The sequence below is a fragment of the Enhydra lutris genome, unplaced genomic scaffold (genome assembly GCF_002288905.1).
Source record: "Enhydra lutris kenyoni isolate GAN:26980312 unplaced genomic scaffold, ASM228890v2 scaffoldscaffold17, whole genome shotgun sequence".
Taxonomy (NCBI): domain Eukaryota; kingdom Metazoa; phylum Chordata; class Mammalia; order Carnivora; family Mustelidae; genus Enhydra; species Enhydra lutris.
In genome coordinates, this window is record NW_019154101.1 from 9,318,893 (window position 1) to 9,335,644 (window position 16,752).

The following is a 16,752-nucleotide window of genomic DNA, read 5'->3' on the forward strand; positions in this document are numbered from 1 at the left end:
TCTTCCCCAGGGGACAGGGGCAGAGGCTGGGCCCTGAGCCAGGCTGCACAAGGGACCCCAGAAGTAAGAAAGAAAATAACCTATGGCCATGGCCCTTGGCTGTCTAGGGCCTTGTCCAAAGGCCAGCGGGCTGAACACACATCACCTCTGCCCAGCGAACATGGTGTGCAAAGGCCCCAGAGACAGGGGGATAGATAAGATGGCCACAGACCAGCCCCCCAGATGCCCGGGGTCCCAGCTCCAGTTATGCTGTGACCCTGCTACCCCTCGCTGCCTCAGAGCCCCCATCTACAACTCACTCTCTCCCCTCGCTTGGACTCCTCGCACTCTGACAGGTTCCTCCAGGGCGAGCTGGAGTTGTCCTGGCGCAGCCACAGGCCCTCCGCTGTGCAGAATCGGTAAACCCGGCCCTGCAGCACTGGGCAGAGAGACGCACGAGCTGTGCCTTGGCCCAACGCCACAGGTCCTTCATTCCTGCCCCCCCCAAAGGTCACCCCTGCTCCCCCAGGACTGGCCTTTAGGAGTTAGCAACACCTCTTACACACACACACACACACACACACACACACACACTCAGGTCCTCCTGTCTTGTCATGTGCGCATGTGGCCCAGGACAGGAAAGGCAGCCACCCAGCCCCACCTCAGCCTTTTCCTCTTGGCCATCCTGGGATGCAGTCTGATGAAGTCATGATTTTGAGATGAAACAACTATAGCCTATTTCCATGTCATGCTTCTAGCCTGAAATCACACTCCTGACAAGGTCTGGCGCTGACCACCTGACAGCTCCACAGACACCCACTGTGACTTCTGGTTTTCGGGACTCAGTCCCTGGCTCCCTCCAACATTCCACAGACAGGACAGACCCTGCAACAGATGCATACAGAGCTGAGAGGGAGGAAGAGACACAGCCCTGCCTCAGCGAGCTCCAGTCTGAGGGGGAAGACATGGCTCTGTCCTCGGGGAGCCCTAGTCTGAGGGAGGAGACATAGCCCTGCCTTTAGGAAGTCCTAATCTGATAGAAATGACACACTCCTATCCTCAAAGATGGCCTGATCTAAATGATATCTAAATGACCATCAATCAGATGCCTGACCCATGATAGAGGCACAGCCCTTGGGGACACTCCACTCAAAGGGGGAAGACCCAGTTCCTCCCTTCAATGGGGATGTTGGGGATAGTGACAGTCCTTGGAGACCTCCCGGTCTGAAAGGAGGGAGAGTTCCAGCCCCTGTCCTCAGAGAGCTCCCAGCCTGAAGGAAGAAGCACAGTTTCTGGCTTCAGGGAATGAAGACTCTCACAGAAAAAACAGTCCTCAGAAAGTTATGGCATAAATGCAAACTAAGAGAGATCAAACACAGGCCCAGCAGAGCTGGGGATAGGACGTTCTCTATGCCCATTCACATCAAGTCTACCACGCCCCACCATCCCCCTACCCAGGGAGGTCGGTGGCTTCGGGCCCCGGGTTCACTGCGGGGTCATGAGAGGGAATAAGGGGCTTACCTGTGCCTGGAAGAAAACGTCTCATTACCTCTCTGGAGGTAAATGGAAGTCTGACCCCAGGACTAGGAAACCAGGGTCAAAACAGGGTTAGATTAGCCCAGGGAGATCCATGAGGGAAACTGGAGCCAGGATGAAATTTAAAAGATTTAAAAATTCTAAAGGACTAAAAAATTTTAAGGACCAGCTATGAGATGAAGGTGCCGAGGGAGGGAGGGAGGGAAAATGGAGAAGTGTAGGAAGCCCTGGTCAGAAGTTTCCAGGTGGAGCGGCAGCAGTGAGAACTGTGTGTGGGAAGAGACTCGTTCACACGTGTGCATGATGGGAGCCCCCCAACCCCAGGGCCTGCCCCGAAATGGCCCAGCAGGGACGCAACCATCTAGACCAGGGGTTTGTCTTGCGGTTCACAAACCACCAGTCTGTCCACTCCTGGTATGTCAGACACCTGCAGGGGCTGTCAGTCAGACCCTCGTCCTTCCTTACCACCGACCTCCAGTCACCCACGGCTGCTTCCCTGTTCACTCTTCTCCTTTCTCCCACTCTCCTTCATAAACAAGCCCTGAACCAAGGCCCTCTTGAAGAGACAGAAGTTTCTGGAAATACAGTAGGGCAAATCAGCTTGCAGCATCATTGCTTCTAGAAGGACCTGCATTCTGAGACTTAACCTGGAAGAGAAACAAAAACCTGACAACCTAATGGCGGGACTTCCAGCAATGAGAAGAGCAGAGTCCCAATAGCTCTCAAGTGTGTTTATGAACAAAATCAGACCAAAACAAAGGCAGGGAAAGGTCTGGTTTTAGCAACTGGGAGGGTTCCTTTCAGGACCCAGTGCCTCTCTCATGTGCTGCATGGATGTCTGGAATTCTTCACCAGGGCTTGAATCTTCTGAGATGAGGCCAAGCCAGTCTTCAGTGGCGGGATAACGTCAGAGGAGTGATGAGGATCTGGGCTTACCCCATAGGGAGTGAGAATGATGTCAGAGCCCTCAATGGCAACCCATTCTCATGACAGCAAGGGAGGAGACAGGAGGCAGAGGGCCCAGGGGGAAGGGAGAGGATATGGCAATGGGGCAAAAACCACCACTGTACCCAGTCCTCAGCCCACAGTAGGGTGACGCCAATAACACCCTAATAATACCACAGGTAACACAGGTGCACCCACAATTGCTTTCCCTCTCCACATGCACCTTATACAGCCTCTCTACAAGCTACACACTGACCTGCGGCATGCCTGACAACTTTGAACAACACAACCACATTCCAAGGTAGGCGTGGCAAGTCCCATTTTATGGATGGACAAACTGAGCCTTTGAGTGGCCAGGTGACTTGCCCAAGTTCATCCAGCCAGGAAGTAGCAGAGTCAGGATCCAGAGCCCCAGCTCTCTACATTCAGAGTTCGTAAGTTCACAGCCAAGCTCTTTGCTAATAGTCAACTGTGGCCACGTGCCATTTCTTGTCTGCCCTTCTTCTGGGCTTGGGTTTGCTAACATTCCCAGCATCCTCCCAGCAGTTTCTCCGGCCAGTGTGGATCCCCAGCAGTGTGCCCCATTCTTGGGCCTTCTGTCCAGGGCCAGCTCGGAAGATGGGGAGGTGGTACATGCCCAGATGTGTGACTGGCACCGTGTCAAGGGATCACTGCGTCCCCGAGAAGCTCAGGGAGCCCATGAGAGTGTGTCTGTCAATTAGCCTTCATTAGTGGCCAGTATTAAAAGCCAGGACTCATTCTTGGCCAGGCCTCTGGTCCCCAGATGCCCATCTTGGCTGGAGGTGGGGTGGGTCCGTGCCCAGCCCTGCTTATCAGCTCAGCTTTATCTGGCCCAGGAGCGGCTGATAAATCACAGCCAGGGTCTTGGCTCTGGTCTTGTCAACACCAGGAGGCCCAGGGATATTTCATTAAGTCGGACCCTGGTGCTGGAAATAAAACCCCCAATTAAACACTTCCCCGCCCGGAAACTGCAGCGGCATCTGTAATCAAGCTAACAGCCGCCCTTCCATGTGGATGCAGGCTCTCAGGGCTGTGGAGAGCTGCTCATGAATCCATTAGCTCCTGCACCCTGGCAACAGCAGCGGCCCGCAAGGGCTACTAGGCCCCGGCTGACAGACAGGAGGGCTCAGATTCGGGGTGGGGAGTCCCAGGCCCTCCCCAGTATAGTGGAATGAGGGTCAAAGGCAGGGCTGGAACTGAAAGCTATCAGCTTGGGTTGGGGGACAGGTGTAGTGTGTCAGTCATGGCGCAGAAGAGCTCAGGTTCTGAACTACACAGACCCAAGTTCAAATCCTAGCTCTGCCTTCAACCAGCAGTGGGACCTCAGGCAGACCTCGCTGGGCCTCAGTTTCCTCATCTGTAGAATGGGAACGGTAATGGCATCCCAGGTATGTGGTGTGAGGATTAGGAGATAAAGCATGAGAAGTGCCTGGTGTGTAGGAGGCCTTTAAGACATGGTCACGGTAAAAGCCCTGCGCTGCCCCCACCCCAGTTTCTCCAGAAGGCACTCCCTCAGTGAGGCCGGGACTGGGGCAGGACACCACCTCAGCCACCACTCCTACAGGGCCACTCTCTGGCCCTGGTCTCCCTGGGGCAACACTGGCCTGCTGGCCTGCCAAGAAAGCTCCTGGGCTTGACAAGACTCAAGGGAGGCACCTGTCAGAGTTTCTGAGAATTGTGAGTTATAGGCCATCTTAAAAGCCTTTTATGACTTTCCTATAATGAGAACTAAACTAACAAACAGGTACAGATCAGGAGGGGGTGCCGCTAATTAGACCGGAATGATTTGTAACGAGCGGATCGGCTGTCTGTGGGTAAACGAGGCTGCTAGATGGCCCTAGGGCGGCAACGGGCTCTCAGCAGCCACTCGAGCCTTCTGGCTCACAAAGTCTTATTAATGCCAGGCATCTCCTCCAAACACGTTCCTTCCTTGAGTCATCTGCTTCTGCCCTTTGGGGTCCCAAATGCTGAGTGAGAGGGCTCAGAAGCCAAGGGTTTGGCTGGTGTCCTATCCCTGGATGTCAGGTGGCTCTGAGGCCCGAGGCCTGGCCCCAGCTCCATCTCCAAGGTGATGCCTGGCTGTTCTCCCCTCCCGGAGGGCCCTCCTTCCCCCTTCTCCATCTCTCTGTTCTTTCAGACCTGGCACTGATGCCCCCTCTCTCTGGAAGCCTCCCTGATGCCATACCCCAGTTAAAAAAGGGGGCTCTGACCTCCTGCAGCACCACTGCCTGAGCCGCTGAGCTGACCTCTTCAGCCCTGTGGTGAGGGGTCACCCCCTTTTCCTCAATGAACACACTCACACACCCTGAGGTCTCACTGGCACCCCCATCTCCTGACATGGACCTAACCCGAGTGTCTGGTCATTCTTTTGAATTTAATTCTTTCTGTGGTCACATATCCCTCTGCCCTGCCGTGCACCCCAGAAGACTGACCTATGTGGACAGCATCGCTTGGGCCCCCTGCCCTCTACGGGTTTGCCCAGTGGGAGGCACAAGTAAAAGGTAGGAGGGCCTTTCTGTGGCCACAGCCCTGCTGGGTGGGTTCTCCATCACCACCACCTCCGGCTATCATGGGGCCCCAGGGCCCTGTGCAGGCTCCACTCAGGTCTAGGAATGCTTAAACTTCCTCCTCTTACAGTCCTTGGTGCTTTACACCTTCATGGCCCCTTAACCCTGCCCAACCTTAGCAAATGTCCCCTCCATTAAATTCTCTTCAGATTCTCACCTGAGTGTGTTCCCTGCCACGACCCTGCCTACGACACCCCGGTCCTTCTCTTCACCCCTAACTGTGTCGTTCGGAGTCAAGTTTCTCCATAGGCCATTCCCTTGATCAGCCCAAGAAACTCCAGCTCTGGCCCCTTCCTGCTTCCACATGGCCTGGTGGGTGTCAGGGAAGTCTCTGGGGCCGGCCGCTGCCAAGGGGACCAGCAGGACAAGCCGGAATGGCAACTGTGCTGTGGGAGCCCACGGTGGGTGGCTCTGCAGGTCCCTAACTCAGGGAGAGGAGAGAGAAAGGCAGAGCCTGTGATCCTGAGCATCAGAAAACAGAGCGAATTAGCATGGTGAGTCAGGGGAGGGAGTGGAACCTGGCAGGGGGCCTGGGCAGCGGCCAGTATCTTCATGGAGAAAGCAATAAAACCGTGTTCACTCATAAATGGGTACCACCAGGACCTATTTCCTGCTCAAATAAAATTAAAGGTGATGGATGGAGCCGCAAGGGGCAGGCAGAGCTGGGGGCAGCTTAGTGCTGAGTGATGGGCCCTGTCCGGGGCCTGGCTCCCTGGGGTCTAGAGGCCCAGCCCAGGCTGGCCGAGCAGCCGGTCCCAAACCTCCGGGAGGCAGGGCAAGCCTGTGGATTTGGGGAGGTGGGGCAGATAAGTAGGGTGGGTGGAAAAACTCAACAGCAGCCGTTTTTCAAGAACTTGCAATCCTCCCCGTACCATTATCACCTGGCTTTATCCCATCTCCCAAGCGAGTGAGCTGAGGCACAAAGAGGTCCGGGTGTCTGCTGAGGATCCCAGAGCCACTCAGAGCACTGACAAGAACCGTTAGTTTGCAGGACTCAACTCTTTCATTTGTAGGGAGGGCAGGCAGCTCACTGCTGTTCCCTGGAGTGTGCCCAGCCAGCAGACCCAGGCCACTCACCTGTCTTCATGCCCAGAGCCACACACACAGGAATATACACATATGCACACACACAAGTGTGTGCACACTCAAGGGAGCCTGGTGTAGAAATTTCACCAATTGCAGGGGCCCTAGGTGGCTCAGTGGGTTAAGCCTCTGCCTTCGGCTCAGGTCATGATCCCAGAGTCCTGGGATGGAGCCCCGCATCGGGCTCCCTGCTCATCAGGGAGCCTGCTTCCTCCTCTCTCTCTGTGATCTCTGTCAAATAAATAAATTAAAAAAAAAAAAAAAAAGAAAGAAAGAAAGAAATTCTACCAATTCCAAATCAGATTCTGGAACAGATTCCTGGGTCTGCTACTCCTTAGCTTGTTAGCTTGGAAAAGGCACTTGGCACCTCTGTGCCTCAGTTTCCCCCCTCTGTAAAATGAGAGCATAATCAGAGTCCTTGCTCATGGGAGGAGTAAGTGAGTGTAGGGATATAAAGTGCTTACAACAGGCCACAGAAGTGCTATGGGAGAGGCCACTGGTCTACTCTGCATCTTACCAGGTGGGTGCCTCTCTCTAAGCCCTGGCTCTCCTTGCACACCCTGGGGGGAGGTGGGTGTACTGGGAAGACTGAGAAGGAAAGAGCCTCCTCAACCCCCCTCCCTGGGCTTCATCTGACATCGGTCCTTCGTTCTGAGGGGACGTCTACCGCCAGGCCTCACCAGGGGCTCTGATGTTCCACCAAGGGGCCACCTCTTCCAGGAAGACCACTGGATTCCCACAGTATGACCTCATTCACTCACTTGCTTCTGGGCTGGCTTCTGCTTGAAGGCCCCTTCAAGACACAGTGGTTAAGAGCATAGTCTGGGTTCAAACGGTGGGTCTACCATTTACATCATCTGAAGCAAGTAGTTTCCCCTTTCTGGGGCCTCAATTGCCTCATCTGTACAACAAGCATAACCATGAGGTACCAGATACCAGATACCAGGTACCAGATACCAGATACCAGACTTGGCACAGCGTAGGTAGTCAGTAAGTATTGGCTATTATTATGAGACTGACTTTTCTACTTTACTGAGACTATGAGCTCCTTGAGGCAAGGGTGCTGGTCCCCTGTTAACCTCTCTGGTTCCCAGGACTGGTGGGTGGCAGTGGGGGTGCACTGGCTACCCCTCCAGTCAGAGCACCCCCTGCAGCCTCTGTAGGTCCCTGCATTCCAAAGACATACCTCTCCCAGGGCAGGGTGTCCCTTGCAGGCAGGAGTGAGCTAGGGAGGGAAGCTCACTGACGGTGGGGGTGGGGGGTCAGGGGAGGGACAACATCGCCACTGCCCTAAGCTCTCATCTCATCTGTATTCATCTGACCAGTGAACTACTGAGTAGTCAGGAGGTGGCCAAGCACCATGACGAGGTAGGTGGCACCTACAAAACACATACCTACACACACACACACACACACACACACACACACACACACACACACTCCCCAACCCTAGGATCTGTTCCCACCCAGCTCCTTTCCTGACTACTGGATGGAGGGGGCTTACGTGTCTCTCTTAAGTCAAACTCTTCCATTTGTAGAGAGGGCAGGCAGCTCACTGCCTTTCCCTGGAGTGTGCCCAGCCAGCAGACCCAGGCCACTCACCTGTCTTCATGCCCAGAGCCACACATACAGGAACATACACATATGCACACACACAAGTGTATCCCCCCTCCTCCCGCACCAGCACAGGCCCTAGCCTAGGCTATACCTGAGGCTCCCCATGACCCCCTCCCAGGGAAAGACAGGCAGAGAACACCCATCAGGAGGCTTAAACACCTTCTGAGTCCTGAGTCCTGAGTACTGAGTCGGGCAGAAAGGCAGCAGTGTTCCAACTCCACCTCGGAGAGAGGACTCACCACTGCTGGCCCAGGGCAGGTACCAGGGGCAGCTGACATTCACGAACGAGCCTGGCAGCCCGTCTGGCCAGCAGGCATACTCATCGAAGGTCCGATTGCAGAACAGACCTGGGGACAGAAGAGAGAGTCTCTGAGTTCCTGCCTGGCCTGCTAGTGGCACTCCTCCCCACTCCCCGCTGTGGAGGCTGATGGGCCCCAACCTGTGCCCTGCTAAGCTCTTCGGGCACTCACTGTATGCCCGGCGCTCTTCCCACCTGGCAGGTGCTGTGCAAGGGGACTCGGGCCCCGAGCAGCCATGGAACTTGGAGCAAGTTACTTACTGTCTAGTTTCTCATCTGTGAAATGGGGTTGATCCTGAGCCCACAGGGCCTTTTGGGGACCAACAGTGTTATGTCACATGGATCCCTGTGCCATCCCTGTGCATGGTACGTAAGTGCTCTTAAAGTCTCCGTCTCAGGCGAGGTGGAAAACGGTAGCTCATGGGACTAGAATAACCTGCCTGTGGTCACGGCCCTATGATCACAGGGCCAGGATTTGAACCTAGGCCTATCTGGCTCCAATCCTCTGCCCTTTAGACCACCCCACAAACTCCTCTGAAACAATGCTTCCTTTAAATATGTTCGTTGGGCCTCCAGTCCCTGCACAGGCCAGGAAGTGTGAAGGAAGGCCAAGAATGAAAAGGCCAGGTCCCTGCTCTCAAAATAAGGAGGAATAAGACGGCACCCCAAGGCCTAGGGCTGATGTGGCATCCTAGAGAGGCAAACGATGCCCGGCCATGACTTGGGGAGTGGGGCTTCAAAGTCTCCAGGAAATCCCACCTGGACTCACCTGTGGCTGGGGTGGGAGCCTCAGTCAGGAATCTCTGGCACTGGTGTCGGTATTCTCGCCATTTCTGCACTGTCTCCGAGAGGGACACAGTGGCACCCTGTGCGGGGAGGGGAGAAATGGAGGCCCTTTGGGTCCAGCCACTCTCTCTTACCCCCTGTTCCCCACACTTGGTTTCATCATCTCCAGGGTACCTTAGAGCCCCAAACTCCCTCAGGCACTGGCTATGTCCAAGAGGGGTCAGAGCAAGTCCTACCACAGGGGGGCTCCAGGTGGATATTTTTACATCTTTATCCCTCCCGATAGACAAGAGCATACCTTGATGTGTAGGAAGCGGTCAGCAAATATCTACTGAAATGATGCTTTTGGGGAGTGAGTGGGTGATGGGGGAGGAGAGGGTGTCCATTCATGGTCTCCTCTGACCTCACTGAGAAGGCAGAGTTCCTGAGGGCCCAAGACTTCATGATTGCTGTAGACTCCTTTCCCAGTGCCCAGTCAGCCTGCCCCCAAGGTTCCTGCACTTTCAATCATTCCAGAAGGGGACATGCTGGCCCAGAGTGGGAGAGGAGCTCAGTTGAAGCCACATAGTCCCCCAAGGAGCAGAGCTTGGTAAGGCTACATCATTAGCCTCTCTCCTGAAATACACAGTCATTATCTGGGAGGCCAACAGGACCTCCCCCCCCCAGCCCCGCATTGTCCCTTTCTAATGTAACAATAGAGATCAAATATTCAGCTCAGCTTCCCCACCTGAAGAAGTCCTGAGGACATGGGGTCACAAAAGTACCAGAAAAAGGAGCTCAGGCTTGCAATGGGATGGGTCCCCCTATCTGTGAGGAAGGGGGACATGAACCTCAAGTTTTAGGTAAGGTAGACACAACAGGCTTTTTAGCACAGAGACCCAAGCAGACCCACCCATGTGAGAAATGACCCTTCTGAGAAAAAAAAGAAATTTTTGTTCACTCCTTTAAGATAGGTCCAGGGACGGTGTTCCTTTTTTCTTTGTATTTTTTTCCTGAACAGGCTTAAGATTCTAAATACTCCTCATTTGGAGGCTGCCGATGCTGAAATGACCAGGGAGCCCCTTGCACAAAATTTAAGGTTCATACATAATTGAAAACAAAATTTCGCTTTTTGAAATCACAAAAATATACACGTGTGCTGAAATCAAAATAGCTACTTTTTAGAAGCTTGTACCCTTGACTTGGTGGTGGTGCCCTAAGCACATGCTAGATCTGGTTTTGGGTAATCTTGCCCTGGTTTAAGCTGAGTCCTGGTTTATAGGACACCTCCCATAAAGACACAGGTTGTCCTGTGCTCATCCCTGCCCACAGTGGAAGCTTCTGGAAGGGGACCAGGCTTGCTAGAGCCCCAGCCGTGTTCTAGGAGTTAGTGTGCTGAGGCTACAAGTAGTGTCACCTGAAGGAGCTCTTCTTAGGGCAAAGGTCAAGTGATTTGTTTTAAAAAACAAATAAAAGAACAAGGAATAAAACACAACAGTAGTCAAGGCAGTGTCTTGATTTTTAGCTACAACAGAAAGGTCAGTAGAATTTTCACTATAGCCAGTCCCAGTGGATCAACCCCACTCTCCACCCCTTTTCCTTCTATCCCCATCCCTGGACTCCCAACGCAGCAGCTGGTGGTAAAAGGGCAGAAAGACTGGGAAGAAATTCTCCTTGATCTCCCTTTCTAGAAGGAAAGCAGGAAGGAAACAAGGTCACGGTCAGAGCTGGGAAATGGGGCAGGTGTGTCTAGGGCAGGGAGTGGGGAAAAGGAAGCTTATGGAAACCAGAAGTCTCAGGGTATGAATAGGAATGAGGTTAAAGGCTAAGGACAGCACCATGATGGCGAACCCGGTCACAAACACTCCAGAGCGTTTCAAGACAGAGGGAGCCCTGTCACCTGCTCTGAGCAGAGTTTCTGATATAAAACTATCTTCAGACTAAGATTCCCTGAGGGCAAGACTGTATCTCCCCCACCTCACACTGGGGCCTTCTGAGGTAGGGCTGTGTCTTCCCTCAGACTGGGGCTCCCCAAGGGCAGGGCTGGGTCTCCCCCTCAGACTGGGGCTCCCTGAGGGCAGGGAATATCTCTCCCCTGAGAGAGAGAGCTGCCTGACAATCTGAGTCCTCTGTCTTCTTCCCACACGAGCCCAGGGTCTCCAAAAACTCCTCACTGCACTTTTCCCTCCCCCTCCCTCCCCCCACTGCACATATAGCACAAACTACCAGGACCTCTGGCCTCTCCCCCATCTGGTGTTTATGGAAGTCATATTGTGCCAGGCTCTGGGAGCATGAGGGAGATGGGGAACACATAGAGGAAAGGCAGAGCCCTAGCCTGAAACAGACCTCAGGCTACTTGGGGGTGGGTCAGGTCAAGGGCTTAGCAGGACATCACAGAGAAAGCAGGGGTGAAAGCGCTCAGGGGGTGGTTGGGGCCAGGTTCAGTGTAGACTCAGTTCTAGGGGACTCTGGGGACTGTGAGCTGAGGAAGACACTGGGCTAGCAAGTTTGGAGGATGGGCATTTCAGCAGGACGGCCCAGCAGGAACCAAAATGCAGAGGTGGGGACAGTTCCTGTCAGCAGAGAAAGGCCTTGGACTGGTGTTCCAAAGAAATTTCTGGGCCAGGGAGAGAGCAGGGGCCAGGACTGGGGTAGATATGAGACTCTGGTCTGGGACAAAGCCGGTGACCAGCAGTAAGCAGAGCCCCAGTGCTCAGGTGAACTCAGTAACACCGTGGAGGGTGAACAGCCCTGGCTTTGGGCTCAGATCCAGGCCCAGCCCTGACTCCCCCACAGATTAAGTTTGTTACCCTGTGCAAGAGTTTTAACTTCTAGCCTCAGCTTAGATGTGTGCAAAATGGGAATAATAGTAGTCCCTACCTATCCCCTGCCCCCAGGATTGTTGTGAGAATTAAAAGTGAGTTAATGCTTAGAAGGGCCCCTGGCCCATGGAAAATATACAGCCAATGCAGCCCTCCTCTGGGCTGGACTTCTGCTGTTTACAAGAGAAGGGAAAGAGAGAGTGGACAGGGCAGCCTGGCCTCCTGGGGAGTCTGGGCGCTACCCCTCCCTCACTTCCAGGATCAGCAATCTCCCAGGAGAAAATGAACACATTTTCCTGCCAAGGACCAGTCATTCTGCTTAGTGTGTGGCAGCTTCCAGCTGCAAACCCATGTGGGGAGGCTCAGGACTCGACGTCCGTGGGCAAGAAACCGTGAGAAGTGGCAGGCCCTGTCCCGCAGCCCCCAGCCCCATTTCACCCTCCTCTGGCATGAGTCCCCGCTCCAAGACTGATGAGGCGGAACTGCGGGTGCTGCTGATGGGAAGGACACGGTCGTGGAGACAGCAGGGATGGCCCAGAGAAGAGGGCAGCGGTGGGGGCTATGGGGCCGGGTGAGGGCAGCTTGGAAGGTTTTAGAATCCGGACTTGCCAGGCTTTGTGAGATCTCTCTGAAGGGGATGAGGGGAGAAAATGGAGACAATGCCCAGTGGAGGTTATAATAAAGAGGGGCATCTCTCAGATTCAGGAGTTTCGGGAGGAAGCAGGAGGTGAGAAAGAGGATGCCAAGAGAGAGTGGCGTGCTGGAGAGAGCACTGGACAGAGAGCCACAAGTCCTGGGTTTAAAATCCCAGTTCTGGCTGTTAATGTGGGATTGACAGGATTCACTTTAATCCTTTGGGGCCTCAGTTTTCTCATCTATAAAATGGGCGTATTGCTCTTCCCAAAGAGTTACTGTACAGATCCAGCAACATAAAGTAGGTGAATATCTTTTTGAATTCTCCAGCCCTGTACCGGTGGGCAGCGATAGAAGGAAAGTCAGTCAGGGAAGGATGAAGATGGAATGGATGCTCTCAAGGTGACAGAGTCTTCCCTTTTCCCCAGTTAGGCACTCGGTCTCCAAGACTGGGTGCCAACCTAAAAAAAATTCCTCCTTCAGTTTTGTTTCTCAGTGTAAATTAAGTTCCTTCCTTTTCTGGGAACCTTTTTGATTGAGGGAAGGAGGAACAAGACCTTGGCCTCTCTGGGCCACCGAGGTAGGAAAAACGGGAGAGGACCCCAAAGGAGAAAGAGAGATCCACAAGACACCTCTGGGACCTCCCAAATGATGCGGCCCCTACCTTCCCCAGCAGTTCCGCCCCACATCCCCAGCCTCCTTCCTCTCTGTCCACCTCCCATTGCCCAAACCATCACCCTGGCCCCTGTGCCCAGGAAGGGTGGGGGCTGCCAACCCGTGGCTCCTTGACCTCATTATTTTTTTTCTTAAGGGCTCCAGATACATGAGCAGAGGGCAGGGAAAAGAAAACTGACCCGCAGTGTCATATGCTCGGGAACCCTCACACAGATATACTGTCACACACATTATCATGCACACCGTTAAGCACATGCTTACATGACAGTCTCCCCCCTCCACACAAACACACACACAGGTTGTCAGGTACACACTCACATGCTGAGACACTGCCCCCAACACACGCGTGCGCATACACACACACCGCCTTCTTGACTGACATATACTCGACCCACGCAGTCACACACACGTACACAGAGAAACACACACTCTGTCATAAGCACACTCTCTCTCACCCACATGCTGGCACATCCCGGCAAACACCCATTTACACAAAAATCTCTCTGTCTCTCACACACACACATATAGACCTTCCCATAGACACGGTATCACACATGGGGTTGCAAACACATATACACTGTTGGACACACAATTACACGCTGAGATGTTTCACACACGTGACTCGCACACCAGCGGACTGCCACACACAGGATCACACGCACGTACACACAGAAACAGGGGCTCATAAAACCTACACCCTCCTCCCCCTGGTCTCTCACTTTCCATGTCTCTCTACCTGTCTCTATCTCTGTATTTCTGTGTCTCTCTATCACACACACACACTCTCACACACACACCCAGAGGAATCTGCCTAGGGCCAGGCTGCAGCTAAGGAAGGGCCTATTTTTCCTCAGAGCAAGGAATTGGAGGGCAGGATGTGGTTTCTTGGTGGCTCCTGTCCCAGCTCCCACCTGGGATCCGTGTCCGGGAGGGAGCCCAGCTCAGAACAAAGTCCATGCTGACCGCTGTGCACCCCGGACTCCCTCCACCCTTCACTAGAATGTGGAGTCTCAGGCCTCCCACAGCCTCTCTCCAAGCCCTAGGCTGCTCTGAAGAAGGCTTCCAGATTCTGGAGGACAAATGGGTCAGCTCCCCCATGTGCCTAAAGCTGCCATTTCAGGGTTCCAGTAGCTCAGTCCTCTCCATAACTTTTTGTGGTAGAGGTTGTGATTCCTGCTTAGAGACAAGGAAGGACACTGAGGTTTGGGATGGTCATTGTCCTATCCAAGATCACCAGCTAAGAGCAGACCTGAGATTTGAACACAGGTTTGGCTGGTTCTCATTTTGGGTCTCAGAGGCTTGCCTGTCTCCTCATAGACCAGCTCCCTCACAGGGGTCCTAGGGAGGTAAGGAATAGGGGAAGGGGGTGGTCCTTTCAGCAACAGTGAAGGAGTGGCCTAGGCCCCCTTCTTTAGAGGTCAATTTGGCCATCCACCTGCCTGCAAAGAAGCCACTTCCAGCCTAGCCAGATCTGACAGTGGACAGCTTACTCTGTGTTCTTCCTTCCAGGAAGCAGGTTTGAGGCACCAGCCCAGCCTCTCACCCGTTTTTCTCTCTGTGTCTGCATACCCCTAGTCTTGCTGACCTCAGGAACAGAAAACAGAAAGCAAAATTCACCCATTTCTAGAGTGCTCTACATGGGCATAAGGTTGTGTCACAGGACTGCAGTCTAACCTCAAAGCCCCTTTGCTCAGATCTCTGTGGTGGCCAGGGAGGCTCAGTCCCTCCGCCCCCCCCCCCACCCCCGCAACAAGAACAGCCCTGGAAAGTTCCATCTCCTTGCTCAGAGCCTAGCTCCTCCTGTCCTGCTCTGCCCTCCCAGGCCTGTTAGGCTCCAGGATAGTTGGCTTTTGCACTGACCCAGGGCTGAGGAGTGAGGGGATCAGAAGTAAGGGCAGGTTCAAGGAACCAGATTCCTCTGGGAAAAGGAATTTTGGGGAGAAGACAGGCAGCCTCCAGAACCTGCCCTCTTCCCTCAGTCCAAACCAGGTCTGCAAACCTGCCTGGAGCAGGATAGGAGGTGGCCGGAAGGCTTTCCACCCCCATCCAGTCCCAGTCCCAACTCGGAGGCAGTAAAGATGAGACCGAGAGGCCGTCATGCTAATGTGTCTGCAGTCCTGGCTCCTGAGAGATGCCAAGTACACCAGGGAAGTCAAGGCCTGGCTGAGGGACTGTGGGAAAGTGCTGGGGAAGCCGGGGTGTCTCCTGTGGCTAGGGTCAGTAGCTGGGCTGGGGGACAGGTAGAGGGAAGGAACGAGTCTGGAAAATAATTTGGGGTTGGGGGGCTGAAATGGGCTGGCACATCTGTCCACATCTGGATTCTCAGCCAGGCTCAAGTCAGCCTTTACCAAGGCAATGGCCCCTCACCATGTCCCCCACCCGTGCTGGGACAAATTCCAAGGCCTGTACAGCTCCACTCCCAAAGCTCTCAGTTCTTCAGGTCCGGGGGTAGGAACCAGAGGCAGCAAGAAGAGATATTTCCCTTGACACCAGACAGGCCACCCAAGCCTGCGCCTCCTCTCTGCTCTAGCGACTCACAACATCTTGGGACAACTCCCCACTCTGCCAGCAGGCTGGCTACAGCCCCCAGCCCAGGAGCCTGCAGATGGGAAAGGCAGGGAGGGCAATGAGAGCCACAGAGAGGGGCTGCAGGGGTCTATCTGCCGTCTGCTCCCCAGTGGCATCCAGGGGACCAAGGTGTTCTCTGAGTGTCCCAGTATGCCTTCTGGTATATGTTGTCAACCAGGTTAGTCAGAATGGGGGATCACACAAGTGTGTAAGGGGGACCCGGCTGCTCCCAGAGGCGCTGGGAGCCTCCTTACGTGTTTGCCGCAGGGGCTGGGGGAGGAGGCACTCAAGTTCCATCTGGGAGGTTAGAAAGAAGGACAACCAGCTGCCACCGCAGGGTCCCTGGGGCTATGAGTCAAAGGCTGTGCTGGGGGGCTGGTGAGGGGGTAATGGAGCTGGGTGTCCACACCCTGGCCCTCTCCGTCTTCCCGGAGCCTTTTGGGGTCTTTGATTAGCGGAGAGGGGTGGGCTAGGGGCAGGCACTGCGGGGAGGGCTCAGGGACGTGGTGGGAGAGGTGAGGTCAGGGAAGGGGACGAGCCGGGGCCGTGCCAGGGCCGCGGGCACGAGTCTGCGAGGAGCATGAGTTGGGAAAGTGGTCTGGGGAGATGCGGCGCAGAAGTCAGCGCAAGGCGGCTGCGGGCAGCTGGTGGCCTGTTTTGGGGTGCGGGGCAGGGGCGGCGAGGGAGGGGGCGCGGCCGCCGTCCGAGCCTCCACCTCCGGCCGCCGTCCAAGCCCCCGACTCAGGGCGCCCAACTCTCCAGTGCCTACTCCGCCCCCCAGGGCTTTGGTTCCCTCCGCCCGCGGTCGCGGAGTTTCACTCAAGTCCCGGCCACCCCTGCCGGGACCCGGCGCCCGCAGCCCTCAGGGCCCCCCGCCTTCTCTCCCTACCCCTGGGGGCCACGGGTCTCACCTGGGGGCGGGGGCCGACCCTGCCCACCGCCCCGAGCAGCAGCAGCGCCAGGCAGAGCGGGCTGGGGGCGCGAGCCATGGCGGGAGGCTCAGGACCGGGCCATCGCTGCCACCTGCGGAACCGCGCGCGGCGACTGATCCCCGGCGGCCGGCGGCGCCGGGGGAGGAGCCGACGCGGGGCTGCCCCGCCCGCGGGAGGGGCCGGCGGGGTCCCGCGTTTTCCGCCCCCGCCGCCGGGGGCCTCCACCTCTCACCTGTCGGACCCCGGCCGCCGGCATCCGGCGCTGCGCTCCGGGAGAGGACCCGTCGGGCTGAGAAGCGCAGGAGCCTGCC

The 16,752-nt window shown here is 55.3% G+C and overlaps 1 protein-coding gene across 1 annotated transcript in view; it reads right to left on the reverse strand.

Moving 5' to 3' along the window:
• The window catches only part of LOC111147798 (glucagon like peptide 1 receptor), a 31,422-nt gene extending 14,924 nt beyond the window's left edge, over positions 1 to 16,498 (reverse strand). Inside the window, exons 1-4 of the mRNA XM_022504037.1 lie at positions 16,421 to 16,498; positions 8,816 to 8,912; positions 7,988 to 8,095; positions 300 to 418 (exon numbers count right to left, since the gene is read on the reverse strand). Coding sequence (XP_022359745.1) covers positions 300 to 418; positions 7,988 to 8,095; positions 8,816 to 8,912; positions 16,421 to 16,498 — 402 coding nt within the window. The remainder of the gene's footprint in view (positions 1 to 299; positions 419 to 7,987; positions 8,096 to 8,815; positions 8,913 to 16,420) is intronic.
• Between the last annotated feature and the right edge of the window lie 254 nt (positions 16,499 to 16,752).